The sequence below is a fragment of the Pyrus communis genome, chromosome 4, assembly GCF_041283825.1.
Source record: "Pyrus communis isolate YQ-2024b chromosome 4, ASM4128382v1, whole genome shotgun sequence".
Lineage (NCBI taxonomy): Eukaryota > Viridiplantae > Streptophyta > Magnoliopsida > Rosales > Rosaceae > Pyrus > Pyrus communis.
Window position 1 is genome coordinate 14,832,304 of NC_142568.1, and position 19,392 is coordinate 14,851,695.

General features: G+C 38.6%; 2 protein-coding genes across 3 annotated transcripts; both read left to right on the forward strand.

Moving 5' to 3' along the window:
- Positions 1-8,705: 8,705 nt before the first annotated feature.
- LOC137723295 (adenylate kinase 1, chloroplastic) lies at positions 8,706-10,397 on the forward strand. The gene is made up of 4 exons (XM_068462449.2): positions 8,706-9,072; positions 9,171-9,311; positions 9,532-9,804; positions 9,962-10,397. Exons 1-4 carry the CDS (start codon positions 8,758-8,760, stop codon positions 10,103-10,105), a joined length of 873 nt encoding a protein of 290 aa, XP_068318550.2. The 5' UTR covers positions 8,706-8,757; the 3' UTR covers positions 10,106-10,397.
- A 2,502-nt stretch (positions 10,398-12,899) lies between these two features.
- Positions 12,900-18,423, forward strand: PRR7 (pseudo-response regulator 7). 2 transcript variants are annotated; one of them, XM_068461812.2, is made up of 10 exons: positions 13,025-13,365; positions 13,788-13,939; positions 14,068-14,409; positions 14,851-15,012; positions 15,137-15,270; positions 15,590-15,748; positions 16,082-16,253; positions 16,425-16,875; positions 16,982-17,789; positions 18,031-18,423. In XM_068461812.2, exons 3-10 carry the CDS (start codon positions 14,079-14,081, stop codon positions 18,130-18,132), a joined length of 2,319 nt encoding a protein of 772 aa, XP_068317913.2. In that variant the 5' UTR covers positions 13,025-13,365; positions 13,788-13,939; positions 14,068-14,078; the 3' UTR covers positions 18,133-18,423. The 2 variants fall into 2 exon arrangements, with proteins under 2 accessions (XP_088548710.1, XP_068317913.2); XM_088692584.1 differs by having other exon boundaries at positions 12,900-13,365; positions 13,788-14,409.
- The last annotated feature ends 969 nt before the right edge of the window (positions 18,424-19,392 follow it).

Genomic DNA, 19,392 nt, shown 5'->3' on the forward strand with positions numbered 1-19,392 from the left:
GCATTATAATTATTTGAGGTTAGTGCTTCACATTTGAGTAAGGCTTTTGCCCAGTTGTTTTGTTTGGTTTCCATGTAACCTTAGCTTATACAATTATTAGTATCCTTTTTTTTTCTTTAACTTGTTTTATCGTTTTTGGTAATAATAGAATTTTACGGCTTAATTTTCATGTATTGCATAATTGGGAATGCAATACATACAATCCTTGTTCTCCAAGATAAACTAAAAAAAGACATAAGAAATATCCTTCCTAATAAGGGACTCTAATATTTACACAATATTTACATTCCTATTCTAAACCAACTCACGCAACACTCCCCCTCAAGTTGGAGCATAGATGTCAAACATGCCCAACTTGACAAGTGAGACACCAAAAACTCTACTACACACGGCATGAGTGAGGATATCCGCAAGCTGCTCTTCTGAGTTCACAAATGGTACCGGCACAATCTTCTTCTCAAGCTTTTCCTTAATGAAATGTCGATCAACCTACACATGCTTCGTTCTGTCATGTTGTACCGGATTCTTTGCAATTTCTCGTGCCGACTTATTGTCACAATACAACTCTATAGCCTCCTTTGGTTTGAAACCAAGACCCCAAAGCAACTTACGTAACCAAAGAACTTCACACACTCCATGCGCCATACCTTTGAATTCGGCCTCCGCAGAAGACCTAGACACCATATTCTGTTTCTTGCTTCTCTAAGTAACCAAATTTCCACCAATGAACGTAAAATATCTAGAAGTAGAACGCTTATCAGTCACATCACTAGCCTAATCAGCATCAGTGAACCCCTCAATTTTTAGATGACCAGAATTTCTGTACAAGATTCTTTTCCCTAGGGCCGACTTTAAATACAGCAGCCATATGATCCACACCTGGTGAGTGCATAAATTGACTCACCACACTCACTGCATATGTTATATTTGGGCGAGTATGAGCTAAATAAATTAGTCTTCCTACCAGCCTTTGATATCTGCCTTTATCCACTGGTTCTTGATTCGAATAAATCCCTAAGTGATGTTTCTCCATAATAGGCGTATCCACATGTTTACACCCAAGCATACCTGTTTCCTTTAACAAATCAAGAACATACTTCCTTTGAGACAAGAAAATACCTTTGGACGAACGAGTAACCTCAACTCCTAGAAAATACTTTAAGTCACCCAAACTCTTCATCTCGAACTCGGCCGCAAGGTTATTCTCTAGTTTGATAATCTCATCTAAATCATCCCCTGTTATTATCATATCATCCACATAAATAATTAAAGCTATTACTTTACCGTTCCTCCGTTTCACAAATGGAGTATAATTAGAATGACTCTGATAATACCCATTCTTTCTCATGGTCTGAGTGAATCTTCCAAACCATGCACGAGGTGACTGCTTTAGCCCATAAAGAGACTTTCGCAATCAGCACACTCCTATTTTTCCTCCATTATCATATCCTGGAGGAAAATCCATATACACTTCCTCCTCCAAATGTCCATGAAGAAACACATTTTTTACATCAAACTGTTTCAATGGCCAATTCAAATTTGCAGCTAATGAGATAAGAACTCGTACCATATTCATCTTAGCTATTGGAGAAAAAGTTTCTTGGTAATCAACACCATACGTTTGAGTATATCCTTTTGCTACCAACCGTGCTTTATACTTGTCGAATGAACCATCAGCTTTGTATTTAACTGTAAAAAGCCATCGGTACCCAACTGGCTTCTTTCCTTTTGGCAACTCCACTACTTCCCATGTATTATTTTTCTGCAGTGCCTTCATCTCTTCATTCATTGCTCCACCTATTCTCGACTCTTCAAAGCTTCCTATACCCCAGTTGACACTTGAATTGACTACACATTGTTTACCCAAGCTTGACGTTCAGGTGAAAGGCTTTCACATGACACATAATTTTCTATGGGATACTTTACTTTTCCTTCTGGAGAGAACCTATCAGGAGGTATACCACGATTTTGCCTTGGTGGCAGTTTATATGTACTTATAACATCATTAGTTACATGAGCATCACTAGTACTTACCTCAGGGATATTCAGAGAAGACGTATTGGACGATGGCACGATCGAGCTAGAGAGAGGGGGAAGCTTCGACATAAATCTCATGACTGTTAGCTTCGGTAGATGCTTGTGGTGAGGTTAGTTCGGCCTCAGTAGCAGCTGGCTGAACACCACCTGCAGCACAGGGCTCTTGGTACAAGTTTCCTTATCGACAATCAATGGCTGCCCATTTATATCATCTTCAGGAGGAAGCAATTGAGACCTTGCTTCCTCCCTTGGCACGATATTGTCATCTTCCCTTGAAGGACGCACGTCTTGGACATCCAACCACCCCAACACATCATCAAGATTACAAATAACACTCTCCCACTTGGGATCGGAGGGTGAAAATACGGGAGTATAAAAATACTCAAGGAGTAAGAGTGTTAGTAGAGACAATCGAAACACGTTCTGTCAGAACTTGGAGTGGAGTACGGAATTCTACAACCCGAGATGGCATGCGATTGATGACATACATGGCATACGTAACGGCGTCCGGCCAAAAACTCTTAGGTACAGACGCGCCAATAAGCAATGCACGAGCCATTTTGTTGCAGGGTATAAGGAGAAATGGTCTCATGGAGAATTCCTTGATCTCGGAAAAAAAAGAAGAAAGCTCAGAGTTAACATATTCACCCCTATTATCAAAACGAAGAACCTTAATAACGGAGGAATATTGTGTAGCCACCATCTGAGAGAAAGACTGAATAATCATACTAACATCACTTTTATGTTTCAACAGATAAACCCATGTCATACGAGTGCAATCATCAACAAATGTAATAAACCATTTAATTCCCGAAGTAGTACTAATAGGGGAAGGCCCCCACACATCAGAGTGTACTAGCGCAAATGGAGAAGATGTTCTATTCATACTTGGAGAGAATGAAGCACGATGACTTTTGGCTAAAATACATACTTCACATTTCAATTCTGAGCCTTCAATACCACTGAACAAATCAGGTAATATATGTTTCAAATAACCAAATGATGCATGTCCCAAATGACGATGCATTAACAATACCTTCTATAGATTACTATTCGTGACGCACGAATCAAATTAGCTCATTCACATAATATAGCCCCTCTCTCTTAGTGCCACGGCCAATGATCTCCTTTATCTGAATATCCTGAAGCAAGCAAAATAAAGGATACATTAATACAACACAATCCAATTGTTCAGTGACTTGAGGTATGTACAATAAGTGATGGGACAATGACGGAACCAATAAACAATTATGTAAGGGAATAGAGGGTGTAAGAGACACTGTTCCTGCTCCAACAACAGCAGCAGAACCATTGGCAGTTGTCACATACTCTCTATGAGGACGTGTCATAGATCGACATAAGGTTTTGTCATATGTCATATGATCCGTTGCACTGGAATCTAAAATCCAGCCAATATTTGCCATTGTAATAACACACGAAACAGTATTACAAGGCAACCATAAATACGCAACAATTATCCCAATACACGATAATTGTAGCAAGAATGCGCGATGATTGCTGCTTTTGAGGCTTGATTACAACTTCTGAAAGACCACTCACGGAAATACAGACAAGACCACGCGGCCACGGGAAAAGGGAAGACCACGTAATTGTAGTGCTAAAGGTTATCACTCGCTGCCCAAGGCAACAAGCAACCAGAGTTGAGCAAATCCCTTTTTTATTTTATTATTTGGTTAATGCCTTTACATGCTGCAATCATCCAAAAAGAAGCATCAAAATCCCCTTTTGTTTTGGTCAGCAACAGCAGCCAATCACGGTATAAAATAGGAAAAAGCCACATGCCTCAATACACGGCACAATTTGTACTTTGAAGCAGCAGTAGGATCACAGCCTGCAATGCCAGGATACACGACCTGAACCGATTTCTGCGACAACTGCGCAGGAACCAATTCGACCGACACAGCAGCGGAAGGAAAAAAAAGTTTTACAATTTCTAGGGGTACGGCAGCGTGGCTGTGATGCCAAATAGAATTTTACGACTTAATTTTCATGTATTACATAATTGGGAATATAATACATATAATTCTTGTTCTCCAAGGTAAACTAAAAAAGGACATAAGAAATATCATTCCTACTAAAGGACTCTAATATTTACACAATATTTACATTCCTATTCTAAACCAACTCACACAACAGTAATGGTATGTATATGCATCTGCCCTCCCTTTGAGGTATCAACAATGCATACGTTAGTGATATATTGAACCATGCAACAACTAGTACTTAGTTAACTTGATCTACCCAAGGGGCCGGGCGCGCACAATCCTATCCTATATGGTGTGCAAAAGAGTTTCAGAAAGAAAAAAAATAAAAAATAAAAACCGAACTGAAACTGAAACTGAAATCGAACAAAAAAAAAATGAAAGAAAAATCGAATCAAATCGAACCGCACAGTAATTTTGGTTTCGACAAAAAAGCGAACCGAACCCACTCACTTCCGTGTTAAAGAGTTTTAGCAGTCACAACTCACAAGGTGAATGAAGATAGGTTTCAAAACTAGTGAAGTCATTCACCAATTATCTTTCTAGAGAGCAACACGACACAACTCCGTGGCTAATGAAATCTGGGATTCATTGGCCATATCTTAATCCGGAACTAAACATGGTGGTAAAAACATTTTTAATGTGCATGCAGTTTGCCTTGACATGTATAAGCAGGTGCGTCTATCTTCTGCTTGATAGCTATAATTTTATCAGCAATATAATTAATATAACAGGACCAAAATTTTACCTAAAAATTATTGGAGCACCCAAATATATTGAAGGTACCGATTCCATCGGAGTCCCTTAAACTGCCACAATTGCATGTATCCTTGACAATTAAAATTTCAAATTTGGGACAAGAAAATAAACGAAAATTTTAGTGATAACAAAGAAAAAAAAATCTTACTGTGTTGTAGGCCTAAATTTAACTGAATGAGAGAGATGGATGCGGCGGCATAGAGATAGAGAGAGAAAAGAGTGGTTTGAGAAATTCTGTGCGTCTTTTCCCCTCACTTGGTGCCTTTATCGGTAGTAAACATAATTGGCTTACTTGCCCTACAAGTAATAAGAAACCTATAGGAACATGATCTTTTAGATCACATAGGAATACTACATACAATCTAGTAGGATTTATACAAACACACATGTTCTATAATTCTAACAACAACACTCTCCCTTGAGTGTGCAAATACTCAAGTAGTCGGCACATTAGATCTTCAGGCAAATGTAGAAGTAGTTGATGAAGTCGTCTCGTCAAGTTGACACAATTAGCAAACGTGAGTCTCAAATAGATATTGTATACAATGGAGGATCCAGGATTTTAACTTTGAGTGGTCTTAATCAATGGACGTTAGGCGCTAGTTCGACGACAGGTTAGGGTGCCTATGCGCCTAGAAGGGGTCTAGGCAAAGTACTAGGTGGATTTAAGAAACTTACTTTATCTCATAAAGTAAGTGCCTATTTACAATTACAAATTAATAAATAAATAACCTATACTTGTATTGAGAATTTGAGGTTTATTATTCAACATAGAACATACACAAATATCAGAATTTTGGCTTTAGTAATTTAGTGAATTTGATGGTATGAAATGAAAGTGCAAGCGGCTACGATTTCATAGTACTTTACGAAATACTTTTCAGAAGTTGTATGAATTTATAGGGAATTTTTCAAAAATAACGGTGCCAAACATATGGTATAAAAATATTGGTTGAGTAGTACATCATCTCTTTACTAATCAAAATGCTAGGTGGCACAAACAACAATTAAAATAAAAGTGAGAGTTTGTGACATGGGAAATGAAGAGAAAAAGTCTTTTTTCTTTGTTGTAACTGAGGTCCAAGAACAGCAAAGCCTTGGTAGTATTTTCTCTTCCACCATATGTCCAGACCGTTGGGTGGTCCTTAGAGGCTCTCACAGGCGCTTCTTCAAATGTTCGGGTGGTCCTGGGACTATCTTGGTCCAAGTGTGGATACGCCCCTGATTGTATATAGAAGTCTCATCAAAATCTGGCTATAGTAAAAGCCAATGAGTCAAAACCCATAATCTAAGGAGAAAATGTGAGTTAATGTAACATGTCGATACTTAACATCTTCAACACATAAGTAGTAAGAAAGTACACAAGGGGGGGTATGACCATCTAATGTGGGTGCCTCGTTAAAACCTTGTCAAAACCTCAATGGAAAGAATGCTCATGATCTAAAGGAAAAAAAGTGCATTAAGGCCAAGTGAGTATATTGCAGAATACTCCCCTTGAGTTCGATAAAATCCTCTTGAGAACTATGAGCATTGCAAATGAGATATTTACAAATGCCAATTCCTTGGACAAGCTTCTAGAAGATTTACTTCAATTGTGACTTCGTAAAGAGGTCGGTAAGGTTGTGTTGGGTTCGGATTTGCTTGACTTCAATCTTCTGATGCTTTGCTGACATGGTGGAGAAACAATAAACTTAGTGTTGACTTTGTGGATGTATCATTCCTTGATCTAGTTGATACAAGCAACGTTGTCTTTATGAATCATCGTTGGAACTTGTGGACGAAAAAATACAAGTGCTTTGAAATGGCCAAAGAAAATGGCTCTCACATGCACATGTGGCTTCGTGCAAGGCCTGGATCTTGTCAAATTCAAAGACGTTGCAACTGAAGTCTATTTGGTGGACCTCCAAAACGTTGCAGTGTTCCTAACGATAAAGACATAATTGATTTGAGAATGTGTCTTGCATGGGTCAGACCAGAAAACAGTGTGAGCAAACTAACAAGGCAAACATATTCTGAAGACCATATTCTAAGAGACGTTGGGATAAAATAAGCTCAAATCCGTAGTATTAAAAAAACGTATTTTATCACCAATTTGGGGGTGGAGTGTAGGCACATTGTGGTTTTTGTCAAAAGATTAACAGCGAAAGAGATGTTTGATTTAGTGGAGCTATTAACGCCAATTGCACTCAGATGTAAAACTTCAAGCTCAATAACTTCTTAAGGGGCCTCATTTTGCATCTAGCATATGAACGATTATGGGTGTACTCAAAGACAATACTTTATGAGAATAGTTCGACTAGTGAACCAAAATACCGTACAATACTTGAACTTTAGACCAAGATGGAAACAAGAATAGTGTTAGAAACAACATTAGTCATTAAGGGTGCGTTTTTTGTACCAGATTATCTCGGACTGGATTAGCTTAAGGGACTAACCCAGATTGGCTTGGCATTGACTAAGCAGTACTAGAATTGTGAAGCGTTTGGTGCGTGCTGGACTCGCTAGGACTAAATTTTTATTTTTTTTTCATTTTTAATTATGAAAACTTGCCACCGAGTACTACGTCTAGTGGTATCCTCTTCACCTGCAAGTAAGAGGTCTTATGTTCGATTCTCACCAAAAGCAAATTTGAACCACATTATTGTTAGCTCATTGTGAGGCTAAGCCCACCCCCCTCCACCTTAGTGTAGATAATATCATTTGTTCAATATATATATATATGAAAACTTCCACTTTCTTGTTCTTGTCTAAAGGCTAAGATGCACTCTATAAATAAAAATTGTAATGGAAAATCCTTTCTTTTTTAGAATTTATAAATGTGAAAGACAAAAAAAATTGAAAAAGAGAAAACATATTGTTATTTGTAAAACCTAGACAAACTACGCTACTCATGTCTACTTTCCTCACCGCCACTCCAACTGCACAAGCCCAATCCATACAATTTTTTTGTTCTCACTGCAAATTGCGCCTAATTAAGTTGGATTTTCTTCTAAAATTTATGTTTTCCTTCATTACTACAATTCAATTTCTTCAATTTGTATGACATCTGCGCCCTTCCCATCTTTGAACGACAACTCGAAAAACCAACCTAGAAATCAATTGACGACTCGAAAAGCAAAAGACCAAACCCAAGCAAGAAGGACAAAAGGGAGAAGGAGAGATAGAGGACACTGTTTCAGGAGGAAAAGTTTACGGAAAGTACGGCAAAGGGAAGAAGGAAGATAATCCTAGCTAATACCGTGTTGTAGCTCCAGATTAGATAGCGACTTTTAGCGATGCGGTTAGTCGGAACGAGTCCGACTTAGTCTCATTAATAGCAGTCCAGTTCAGTTCAATGAGACCTAAGAGTATCTCCGAAGGAGATGTCAAAATTGCCACATAGGCATACAACAATAAAAAATGACAGCAAACTCTCTCCAAATGAGCCTTCAATTTCTTAAGTGATGCTGAGTCATTTGAAGACAAAGCCTTTTGCTGTCAAATTTGACAGAAGATGTCAAATTTATTAAATGATATTTTAATAATTAATATAATATATAATAAATGTTGTTATATATTTGAAATATTTGATTGGTTGCTTTAATCATTGGACTCCACAAAAATATAAAAAATTTATTAAATGACATTATTATTTGACATATCGGGTGAAGCAAAATATTGTATAAAATGTCAAATTGCCACATAATTTATCAACTATCATTTTGATGTTTAAAATTTGACATCTCCTTTAAAAATGTTAAAGATGACAAACAAATGAACCCTAAAAGTTTGGTGTTCCCGTGTCAGGCACGAGCCCATTTAGCCTAAAAAACGACATTAGTCATTAAAAGTTTAGGGTCACCGTGTCAGGCACGAGCCAATTCCCCCCAAAAACGACATTATTCATTAGGGTTGGCATAAAACCAAACACTCTCCAACGTCCAACAAACTTCCACTCTCTGCAAACTTCGCGGTTTCAATGGCGCCCCTAACCCGCCTATCAAAACCCTCCTTCTCCTCCGTCTACCGCATAAGCCGGTGCCTGTACTCAGGCGCCGCCCCTGAGACCACCTCTCATGGCGCCTCGCCTTACAGCCGGCGCTTGGGGCCCACGCCCAATCTCGCCGTCAAGGATCCCAAGGACCGCAGCGTGCAGTGGGTCTTCCTGGGCTCGCCGGGCGTCGGAAAAGGCACGTTCGCCAGCCGGCTCTCGAATCTCCTCGGCGTTCCTCACATCGCCACCGGAGATCTCGTCCGCGAAGAGCTCGCTTCCTCCGGCCCTCTCTCTCAAGAGGTTTTTGAATCTTCTGATTGCTTTTTTTTCTTTTTCTTTCCGTCAGATCTGCATTTTATTGGGTTTTGATTGTCTGCGATTGTTTTATGGTGTTGTAGTTATCAGAGATCGTGAACCAGGGGAAGTTGGTGTCTGATGAGATCATAATAAACTTGTTGTCGAAGAGATTGGAGGCTGGGGGAGCTAAAGGGGAACTGGGTTTTATTCTCGATGGTTTTCCTCGAACGATTAGACAAGCTGTAAGTGTTTTCGCTGGAATAATGTGATTCAAAGTAGTATGAAAGATCTTTGATTTAGAAATGTATGTGGGTTCTTTGCGATTTAAACGAATTTGATTGATGTAAATGAGTAATTGACTGATTGAAAGCTGATATCTTGGAATTATGACTGCTACGTTGTATTGAATTGGTGAAAATGTGCTTGAGGATTGATTGAGTGTAACTATGTTATGTGTATTAGGAAATATTGGAAGGGGTGACGGAGGTTGACTTGGTGCTCAATCTGAAGCTCCGGGAAGATGTGCTGCTCGAGAAATGCCTTGGGAGGAGAACTTGTAGTCAGTGCGGTGGAAATTTTAATGTGGCATCCATTAATGTCACAGGCGCAAATGGTCATCCTGCAATTAGCATGGCTCCACTTCTTCCCCCTGCACATTGTATGTCAAAGCTTGTTACTCGAGCAGATGACACTGAAGAAGTGATTAAACATCGGATTCATGTGTACAATGAGAAGGTATTGCTTTATTTTCCTATCATGTGATCAGGGGCATATTTGAATAACATGTTTAAATACAAAAGGTCGATGAGGGCAGAAGAGAGAAAATAGTTCTTTTCCATTTTATCTTCAATTATTCAACTTTGATAAATTTTATTCTCAATGATTCTCGCAGAGTCGGCCTGTAGAGGAGTTTTACCGTAGTCGGGGGAAACTGTTGGAGTTTGATTTGCCAGGAGGGATCCAAGAGTCTTGGCCCAAGTTGCTTGAAGTTCTTAATCTCGATGATTACAAGGAGAAGCAGTCTGCTGCTGCATAATTTATTATATTGCACCTTGAAAAGGTGAACACGCCATTCTCATGACGCTTAAGGTGCGAACTAGGGTTTTGGATAATTTCAATTTTTTGGAAGGTTGTATTTTCATGGAGAGAATTCAGTTATATTGCATCGGGAGCGAGTCTTTCCGTTACTATTGTTTAGTTGAGCGGATGATTTATTTACCTACAATTTTGGCAGCAATAAGGCCCGGTAAAGGAGGCTGAGCATACTGTATTCTTGTAACGTATAATTGATTAATATATAGCAAATTGCATCCTGTAGGGCTCAATAATTGGTTTTGATTCTCAACTGAAACCTTTTCCTATGATTTTTCGTTTTGTCCTCTGCGACTTGATATTTCGTTCTTATCTTCTTTTTTTCCTTTGAAAAGTGACACACAGAGTACTGTAGTATAGTATCAGATGAACGAGTCATGCTAAGATATCCGATGTTATGATACATGCTCATTTTGTCCTCTGCGACTTGATATTTCGTTCAACGTTGTTTGTTTCCAGATTTTTCTTGCACTGGCCGAGTTGATTGGCACTAGTTCTGCCAATCATCAAGTAATCAGTTGCAGATATTGAATCTCGGCACAATACCAGCTCTTGACTGCGTAAGCTTGAGCGGTTTCAAGATAGAATGTGCCGTACATTTGAAGTAAAAAATCTTTTCACACTTGCTTTACAATTAGATCGTAGTTATAATCCCAGTGCTTAGACTTTATGGGGTTCTTATGCATTATGAATGATTGTGTTTCTGAACTACTTAGTGGGTTATACTTTGTCTCTTTCAATTACAGCTGAAACTTTGAAGAGGAAGATCAGATTGTAGAGAAGATCCATGTTCGATTCTTGGTGGTTTTTTTGGTTATGGCTAGCGGACACGTTGATAGTTACGCTGCATGCACTTTGTTGTTGTTGAACGTTGCGAATCTGCCCGTGAAAAAGATTGTACATGTCCTTGGAGTCACATCTTTAAACCTTGTACTAGATCAGGATATTAGGTTGTCTTTGTTCCTCTCATTCCAAATGTTTTCCAGGCTCCCTCCCTCGTATTCCAATTTATTTTTTCCTGGTTTCGTGCATTTGACGACGCCTATATGATATTAAAGCTTCAACAACCTTCTGGGTTTCTCCATTAGGACTTGATTTATTTGTATACCCTATGGAAGTCTTGCTTTTTATGTCTGCAGCTAAAAATTCTGCAGACACACAGTCCATTTCGGTGCCAAACCGTTGCCTACCTCGGTGATCACTGATCAGACAGTTTCAGTTTAAATATCAGGGCTAACTATGATTATGTTTTCAGTAATCTTATGTGTTGCTTATCATCTCAAATCGACCCAATAACTCCAGTTCTGGTTTGCTCTACCCACCTCTACTCCGCCTTGCCGACAATCGCTGAGGTTGGTTTAGGGACGATGAAGACTGTGAAACGCCTCGACCATATAGAAACTCGAAGGTGGTGGTATCGATCGAATTTAAACCATGTAAAACGGTATAACTCTAACCTAAAGTATAGACGCTCGACGTTTTTCGTTGAAGACCATTCTCTTTCACAAATTATGAATATTACTCCTCGTCTATGCATTGCATTTTTGTGGTCTCTTTGGAGAAGGATTTTGTACATCCATGGAATCGCAATTACATACTTTAGTGCTAATAAGCATCTCCTCAGGAATATGAGCAAGCTCTTTGAAACCACATCCTTTTCTGCGTCCACATAATTTTGCATCTGCTTTTATCTGTGTAGGGTTTCATTGTTGGATGCCACTTTGTACTTCAGTTTAGTGGTGTTTTGCTTCACTTATTTCTTAGTTCGATTCTCGCCAAAAACGAATTTGAACTTCATTATTGATAGCTCATTGCAAAGCTAAGCTCATTCTCTTCTCCTTAAGATAATATCGGTTGTTGTAAAATAAAAATAAAAATAAAAATCTTCATTGTTGGATAAGATTGGGATTTGGGAGGCAGTCGCAGGGCCCTAAAATCTACCAAAAGAAGATATGTGAGGTTTGCAAAAAATGTGTTTCTATTAAAAGGTAAAAGCACTATGGAGCATGTTGCCTATCAAAGTGCACAAGGCAGTGGGTAGGGTTTGTCATTTATCCAAAAGTATTCAATGATATATTTCATGAGGGGCCTACCCACCATTGTTAACAAGACAGTATTATTACAAATTTGAAAATTAACGAGGATAATATTTCAACCATGAACTTTTATTAGTAAATTAAGAATTTAAATTTTTTAAAATTGGCCAATTAACCTCCTGTTGTCTAATTTTATTTATACGTTTGTTAGAATTGAGTATAAATTAGTATTTTCATCACTACTTTTAACATGTTGGCAATACTCACTAATAAAAACACACCACGTGAAAATATCGACAATTCAGATAACTTTTTTCTTTGTCAAAATAAAATTTTCATAATAAAAATACGTTATTTGTAAATAAAAAATAAATTCATTCCTAAAATAAAAGAATGTATTATTCATCATGCAATCCTTCCAAGTTGCAGACCCTAATTTAGGATATTTTAGGACATATTTACTCATATGACCTGCTAAAATTCAGACCCAAAAGAGGAAAAGAAAATTGACACAAAGCATGAAAGCACTTGGGGTGGGGGACATTTTTGTCAACTTACAAATAATGGACCCGACACCGAAAGTAGGCAGTCCCAGCGATAACGACGTTTCCCCTCCTCTGTACTCGCCATCCAGTACACACACGTGTCATAAATCCGATCCCAGAGATCTTCATACCCGCCTAGCGAGTCCTTGCGCTCACTGCTTTAGATTTCGTCCACCGCAGCATCCCCTCGGCCCCAATTTCCGCCAAGCTGGAAATATCTTCCTTCCGACGTGGCGTTCTGGAACGTTCTACTTCTACGCATCTCCAGCCCTTGTTTTGTCCACGTCAGCAGTCCTTCAGCTCATCTCGGAGCTCATATGTTTTCCTCTTCTATCTCTCTGCTCTCTCTCTCTCCTCTCTCCTCTTTCCCTGACGAAAGGATCTCTCTCTGTCTCTCTCTCTCTCTCTCTGTAACTGTTTGCAGAGTCTTATGTTTCTTGGTCCGGTCAAGGTTGTCGGAAACACAAAATCTGAAAATATCCGAACTAAGACATTTTTGGAGATCCAAACTTAGATTTTCAGGATTATTCTCTGACGTTGTTATTAACTTTTAGTTACAATGATTTTCTTGGTAATTTCAGTTCGGATCTAGGTCACTTATGGCGATTAATGAAGCTTTGCAGGTGATTTCTGCCATGTTTTGCTTCTTTGATCTTATTATTCTCCGTTTGTTTATTTATTTAATTATTGTTTTTTAGTTACTCTGTATTAGTTGATTGGAAGTTCTTCCAAGTTAATTTATTATTTTTAGTCATTGAAGAATGGTTAATTTAAATGTTTAGTAATCTAAAATCAGAATTTTCTATTGATTTTATGCATATTTGGAATATTTTTTTGATTAATCTAATAATTATATTCAGTTGCAAGTTCTTGGAGCAGCAAATTTTCTCTTTATTGAGATTTTTTTTTTTTTTTTTTTTTTTTTTTAAATTTCATACTGGTAATTGTCATTTCTGAAGAAGTGTATGTTTTCTTTAAGAACAAATGACGTTGGTAATGTTTTGTGGTGGATTTTTTTGACTGATATGATGTTCTGGTCTTACAGGGTGAAAGCAATTTGTTGGGTTTCAAGCCGTTTTTAGGCAGCTAACAACGTTTGGCGTTTGTTTCGCATCCATTGTGTATATATTCGGTTATGGATTTGCTTTCGGCATCACTCTGTAATCGGTCAACGCACTTTGTCTTAGATTTACAAGGGTCTGTAATTGCGGATGTTTGTTTTTGAAATCAGCGCTGTCCGCTATTCTTTTTCCCGATTCAAGAAGATATTTTTTTCGTTCTGAACTTGGGCCGCGTTTACTGCTAGTGTTTTGTGTGACTGACAGGGAGTGTCCTGATGAATGTTAATAGTGACGAGGACAGACAACTGTTGGAACTAAGCCACCGCTCATGGGAGGGCGAGGGGGAGAGGGGTAACAATGGAGTGGAGGATGAGGAAAGGAGGTTAGTCGAGGAAGATGAGTCGAAAAGTAATGGAAGAGCTGGAGATGTAAAAGGTCGGCTAGGAGGGCCTGTTCAAGCCCAGACTGTTACTCAACAGCCTCAAGGGTCGGCGGTTTGCTGGGAGAGGTTTCTACATGTAAGATCTCTTAAAGTTTTGCTGGTGGAATATGATGATTCTACTCGCCATGTTGTCACCGCACTGCTTCGCAATTGCAGCTATGAAGGTTAGTAACTTGACTTCCGAGAGCCCTAGTGCTTCATTATGCATGACAATGTCTAGGAACTGCTGTTTATGGAAAAATTGAACGGATGCATTATCAACTTTATGGGGTTGTTGATTTTCTTGTTAACTCGACTTCTCAGGGTTCGCATGTATGAGCCTTTGTTTTTTCTTCACAAATAATGCGGAGGCTATCATCGGATATGCTATTATATGTTTTTGGTTACTGAATAGCATAAATGTGTATATTGGTGCATTTGAAATCAATGTTGTTAGTAGAATCATTTGTCATTGCAAATACATGATATATCGCTTCCAATTTCACACAAACTCGTACACTGTCACTGTCAGCAGACAATACTACTTTGTGCATTAATCACATCTTCTTTATATATTTTATTTTTATTAGTCTGAGGATGTGATACTTAAATCTTCATAATTTCAGTGATTCCGGTAGCAAATGGAGTGCAAGCATGGAAGATTCTTGAAGATTTGACTAATCATGTTGATCTAGTCTTAACTGAGGTAGTCATGCCGTGTGTATCAGGCGTCAGCCTTTTAAGCAAGATTATGAGCCATAAGACACGGAAAAATGTTCCTGTGATCAGTAAGTTCTTTTCCCCATGACCATCTCATTAACAACTGTATTGAGCAGTGATCTCCGTTATGAGGTTTGATGCAGCTTAGAAAGCAGACATTTGATTATGCCTTTTGTTGATATGTGTGTGCAGTGATGTCATCACATGATTCAATGGGCCTCGTCTTTAAGTGTTTGTCAAAGGGTGCTGTTGACTTTTTAGTGAAGCCTATTCGAAAGAATGAGCTTAAGAACCTCTGGCAGCACATTTGGAGGAGATGCCATAGTGTGAGTCCTTAAGACTTTTTGTTCTGGTATTCGAATGTTTGCCCACAAGTGTGTATAATTCTGTTCATTTCTTGATTTTTTTTTTTCATCTTTTTTCCACCTCCCCTACCTGATACATAAATTTCTACTGAAATTTAAAGAAAGTAATATTTTCTCTTCAGATTGGAATTGAGCAGCACTAATGTTGATGAGAAGAGCTTTATAATTATATGATGATATTTAATATGTTTGCTAAATGGTTATGGTTGTTTCACATTGCAGTTTATATTATGTCTCTTACTTTTTTTGTATGACTAGTATCTAAACTTTATTTTTTCAGTCAAGTGGTAGTGGAACGGGAAGTGAAAGTGGCAATCAAACTCAAAGGTCTGTAAGATCAAAAAGTGTTGAAAAGTCTGAGAACAATAGCGGAAGCAATGATGAGGAAGATACTGATTTGAATGTTGGAGATGGAAGTGACAATGGGAGTGGCACTCAGGTATGTTAGTTATTGGATACTAAATATCTTGATGGTACATACCTATTAAAAGAGTGTTGCCGACATTAAGGACAATCCACAAATTTGCAGATATGCCTAAGGATATAACGCTTGGGATATGAGTTCTATATTTTGGGGGGGGGGGGGGGGGGGGGGGGGGGTGGTGTGGACAAGTTAAAGGGGCTACATTAATACATTTTTTTTGTTGCACAATCTCAGTATCAATTTTATGATCATCTCCTTAAAGAAAGATTAAACTGTAAATTCAAAGAATGACCTGGACTCAGATATGTACGCTGCAGTCTCACTGTGTCAGTGCGTTTCATTTTGTAGAGTTCTTGGACAAAAAGAGCTGTAGAAGTTGACAGTCCGCAACATGCATATTCATGGCCCCATCCCGATAGTACTTGTGCCCAAGTAGTTCACTCAAATGCTGAATCACTTGGTAACAAATTGGTTCCTGCAGCTGCAACAAGGGAGTGCCAGCAACAGAAGGAACAAAATGGTATTCCTGGAATTATTTAAAGCTGTGTGATTCCATGTGTGCTAAATTCAAATGTTATTATGCAGTTTCGTTATATAGTGATGTGTGTGCGCACAGCCCACCTAATTGTATGTACGTGCATATGTACTTGTTTTACTTTCTTTGTGATTAGGCTGTATTTTCTATTTTCAGACAACTTTGCAATGGGAAAAGATCTGGAGACAGGCCTGACCAATTTTGAAGAATTACAGCATGGGCAGCGTAATGATTTTTCAACAAAACTAGCAGGAGCAAGACAGAGTAATCTGCTTGAAATAGGTTCCAGTAAACTTGACGAGAAAATTGATAAGGGCAAGCTGAACTTGAATCGTGAGAGTCCTTCCAGCATGCTAAAGTATGATGGTGCTACAATGACAGGTGTTGTAACTAATCCCACTGATTCCCAAATGGACAACACACAATTTGAAGCTTCTAACAGACATTATAACGCCTTAGACGTTAACAATAAGGCGCATAGTAATGTTCATGAAATGTCATCTGTGGAGCTCAGTTTGAAAAGGCTTAGAGGAGTTAAAGGCACTGAGACAACAGTACAAGATGACCGCAATGTGTTGAGACGGTCAGACTCTTCAGCCTTTTCAAGGTATTAGGACCAGGAGGACCTAGAAGTTATTATTATCTGTGGAAGTTTGAATCTGCGTTCACTTGAACTTTCTATATTTTCCTTTACCATGTTACTTCCTGTGCAGGTATAACACAGCCTCAAATGCTAACAAGGGTCCTTCTGGGCATGTTGGAAGCAATTCTCCACATGATAATAGTGGAGAAGTTACAAAAATGGAATTCTTTCGCGACATTCGATCTCATTCAAGAGATAACCCTCCCAATCAATGCTCAAAAGGAGGCAGCAATATCAATGATATGGGATCCACTACTAATAATGCCCTTCCGAAATCTCAAGTTGCAAACAAGTCAGCAGCAGCATCCACAGTCCAACTTTTGCATCCGTTATCTACTTTCCATCCTGTGAAGGACCTTAAGAATGCTACCAAACATGTTATAGTAGATAATTCTAACAATGTGGAAACAACAGTACAGGTTCAATCAAGAGACACCCAGAAGCAACTCCAAATCCAGAACCGCCATCATGATTATGATCAGCATCGGGTCCATCACCATGTTGTCCACAATATGCAAGAGCAACAGCTGCGTGATAATAATGATTTATCTTTGAAGAAATTGGCTGCAGGTGCCCCACATTGTGGATCATCGAATGCCCTGACCGGGCCTGTTGAAGGTAACCCTGGAAATTATAGCATCAATGGGAGTGGTTCGGGTAGTAACCATGGGAGCAATGGGCAAACTGGAGGCAGCGGTGGACATAATGTTGGAGGTACAAAGCTAGAAAGTGATTATGGAGTTGCTGGGAAAAGTGGAAGTGGTGATGTTAGCGGAAACCAGAGTGGAAATGGAGTAGATGAAAACAAGTTCAAGCAGAGAGAAGCTGCCTTGAACAAGTTCCGTCAGAAAAGAAAAGAGAGATGCTTCCGAAAAAAGGTAACTAACATTCAGTTTGCAACTTTACATCCTAATAATAGATCTGAATAAGTGCTTATGAAAAATTTGCTCGTTCCTCCTTCTGTACGTGCAACATTTATATTAAATGATTAAGTTCAATCTGTTAAATGTGCCCTTTCTTGCATTTGCATGTTTGATTTCCTTCAGAAGGTTGCCGAATTCTGAAAATAGGAGAAAATATAGACAGCTTGTTGAATCTGATTTTCGGTTGGTTTTTCAGGTTCGGTATCAAAACAGAAAGAAACTGGCAGATCAACGACCTCGAATTCGAGGACAGTTTGTGCGGCATACAATGAGCGAGAACAGGATAACAGATAGCTAACTCGGGCACTTCCGGTAACATAGGTTTGAAACTTGGTGATTACCTATGAGCTGTTATCAGTTAAATGCATATGTGTATTTTCTTGCAACTCTTATGAGCAAGGTACTACACGTAAATATTTGTGTAGACAGATTTGGAGGTGTAGGACGTGAGAATTCCAGACAAGACCACACCTTGAAGCTGCTGTCGATTAATGTGGATTTCAAATTGCTTCTTTAAACAGGAGGCCATCGGCTTTATGCCATCAGTGTCCCTTTATTTCGTGTTAAAGAATAAAATATCTTCAATGCCTTCTCTAGACTATTGGCTTCTCGGCATTAGGCCGAGAGCCGGCCAATATTTCACTTGAGGTTAGGTTGCTTTCACCGGAGAATAATGCGAGTTCTGGTCTCTCTCTCTCTACTGCAGGTGGGTTGGCCAAGGCAGTTTGCCCGCCATCTTGAATCTGAGTTCAAATTTCCCTCTTCGTAAATTAGAGTAGTTAAAAGTAAAGCATTATTTCTTTACCAAGGTATATACATCAACAGATTGCATGAATCAATGGAAACCATTATGTTAAAATTGGAATTGATTTAACGTTAGAAGGAGAATTATGAGATTACTTGCAAACCAGTGATTTTTGCACTCTTCTTTTGACCTTGTGCACGTGCTCCTTTTTTCCTTTCTTATTTTTATTTTTTATTTTTTATATATATTTTAATTCTTTTTTAATCAGCGGATTGAACAAATCAACAAAGAATCAACAGACAAAGTTAAGCGAAGAAGTGTATAAAAATGGAGTGACATTCTGCCACTTCCCTTTCTTAAAAATACAGGCAGTTAGCACATTTTGGATATGGAGGAGTAAAGATCTGGGTTGGGCCTAGTTTATCTATGATTCGAATTTTTGTTTTTCGGCCCTTGGGCTGTAACTCTAAACAAAAGTGGGAAAGAAAAAAGGGAAAATAATAAACCTAATAATCTCCTATATATGCAATTGAATTATCAACTTTGACATGATATCATTAAACTCTAAACCTGATCGGACCGTCATCGGTAAAGCCACCAGCTGGTCTTCTTTTAAAAAAAAAAAAAAAAAAAAAAATTATCATCGGAGCCAACAGTCCTGAAGAAGGGCAAAACGATTGCCGTGAACATCTACATAGACGCGTTTGTATCATAAAGTTGTTAGCGATTTGAATAATTTCGAGTTAATTCAGGTGGTAAGAATGATGGAGAAAAAAGAATCAAAATTAAGATAAGGTTAAGGGTTCGGTTCCG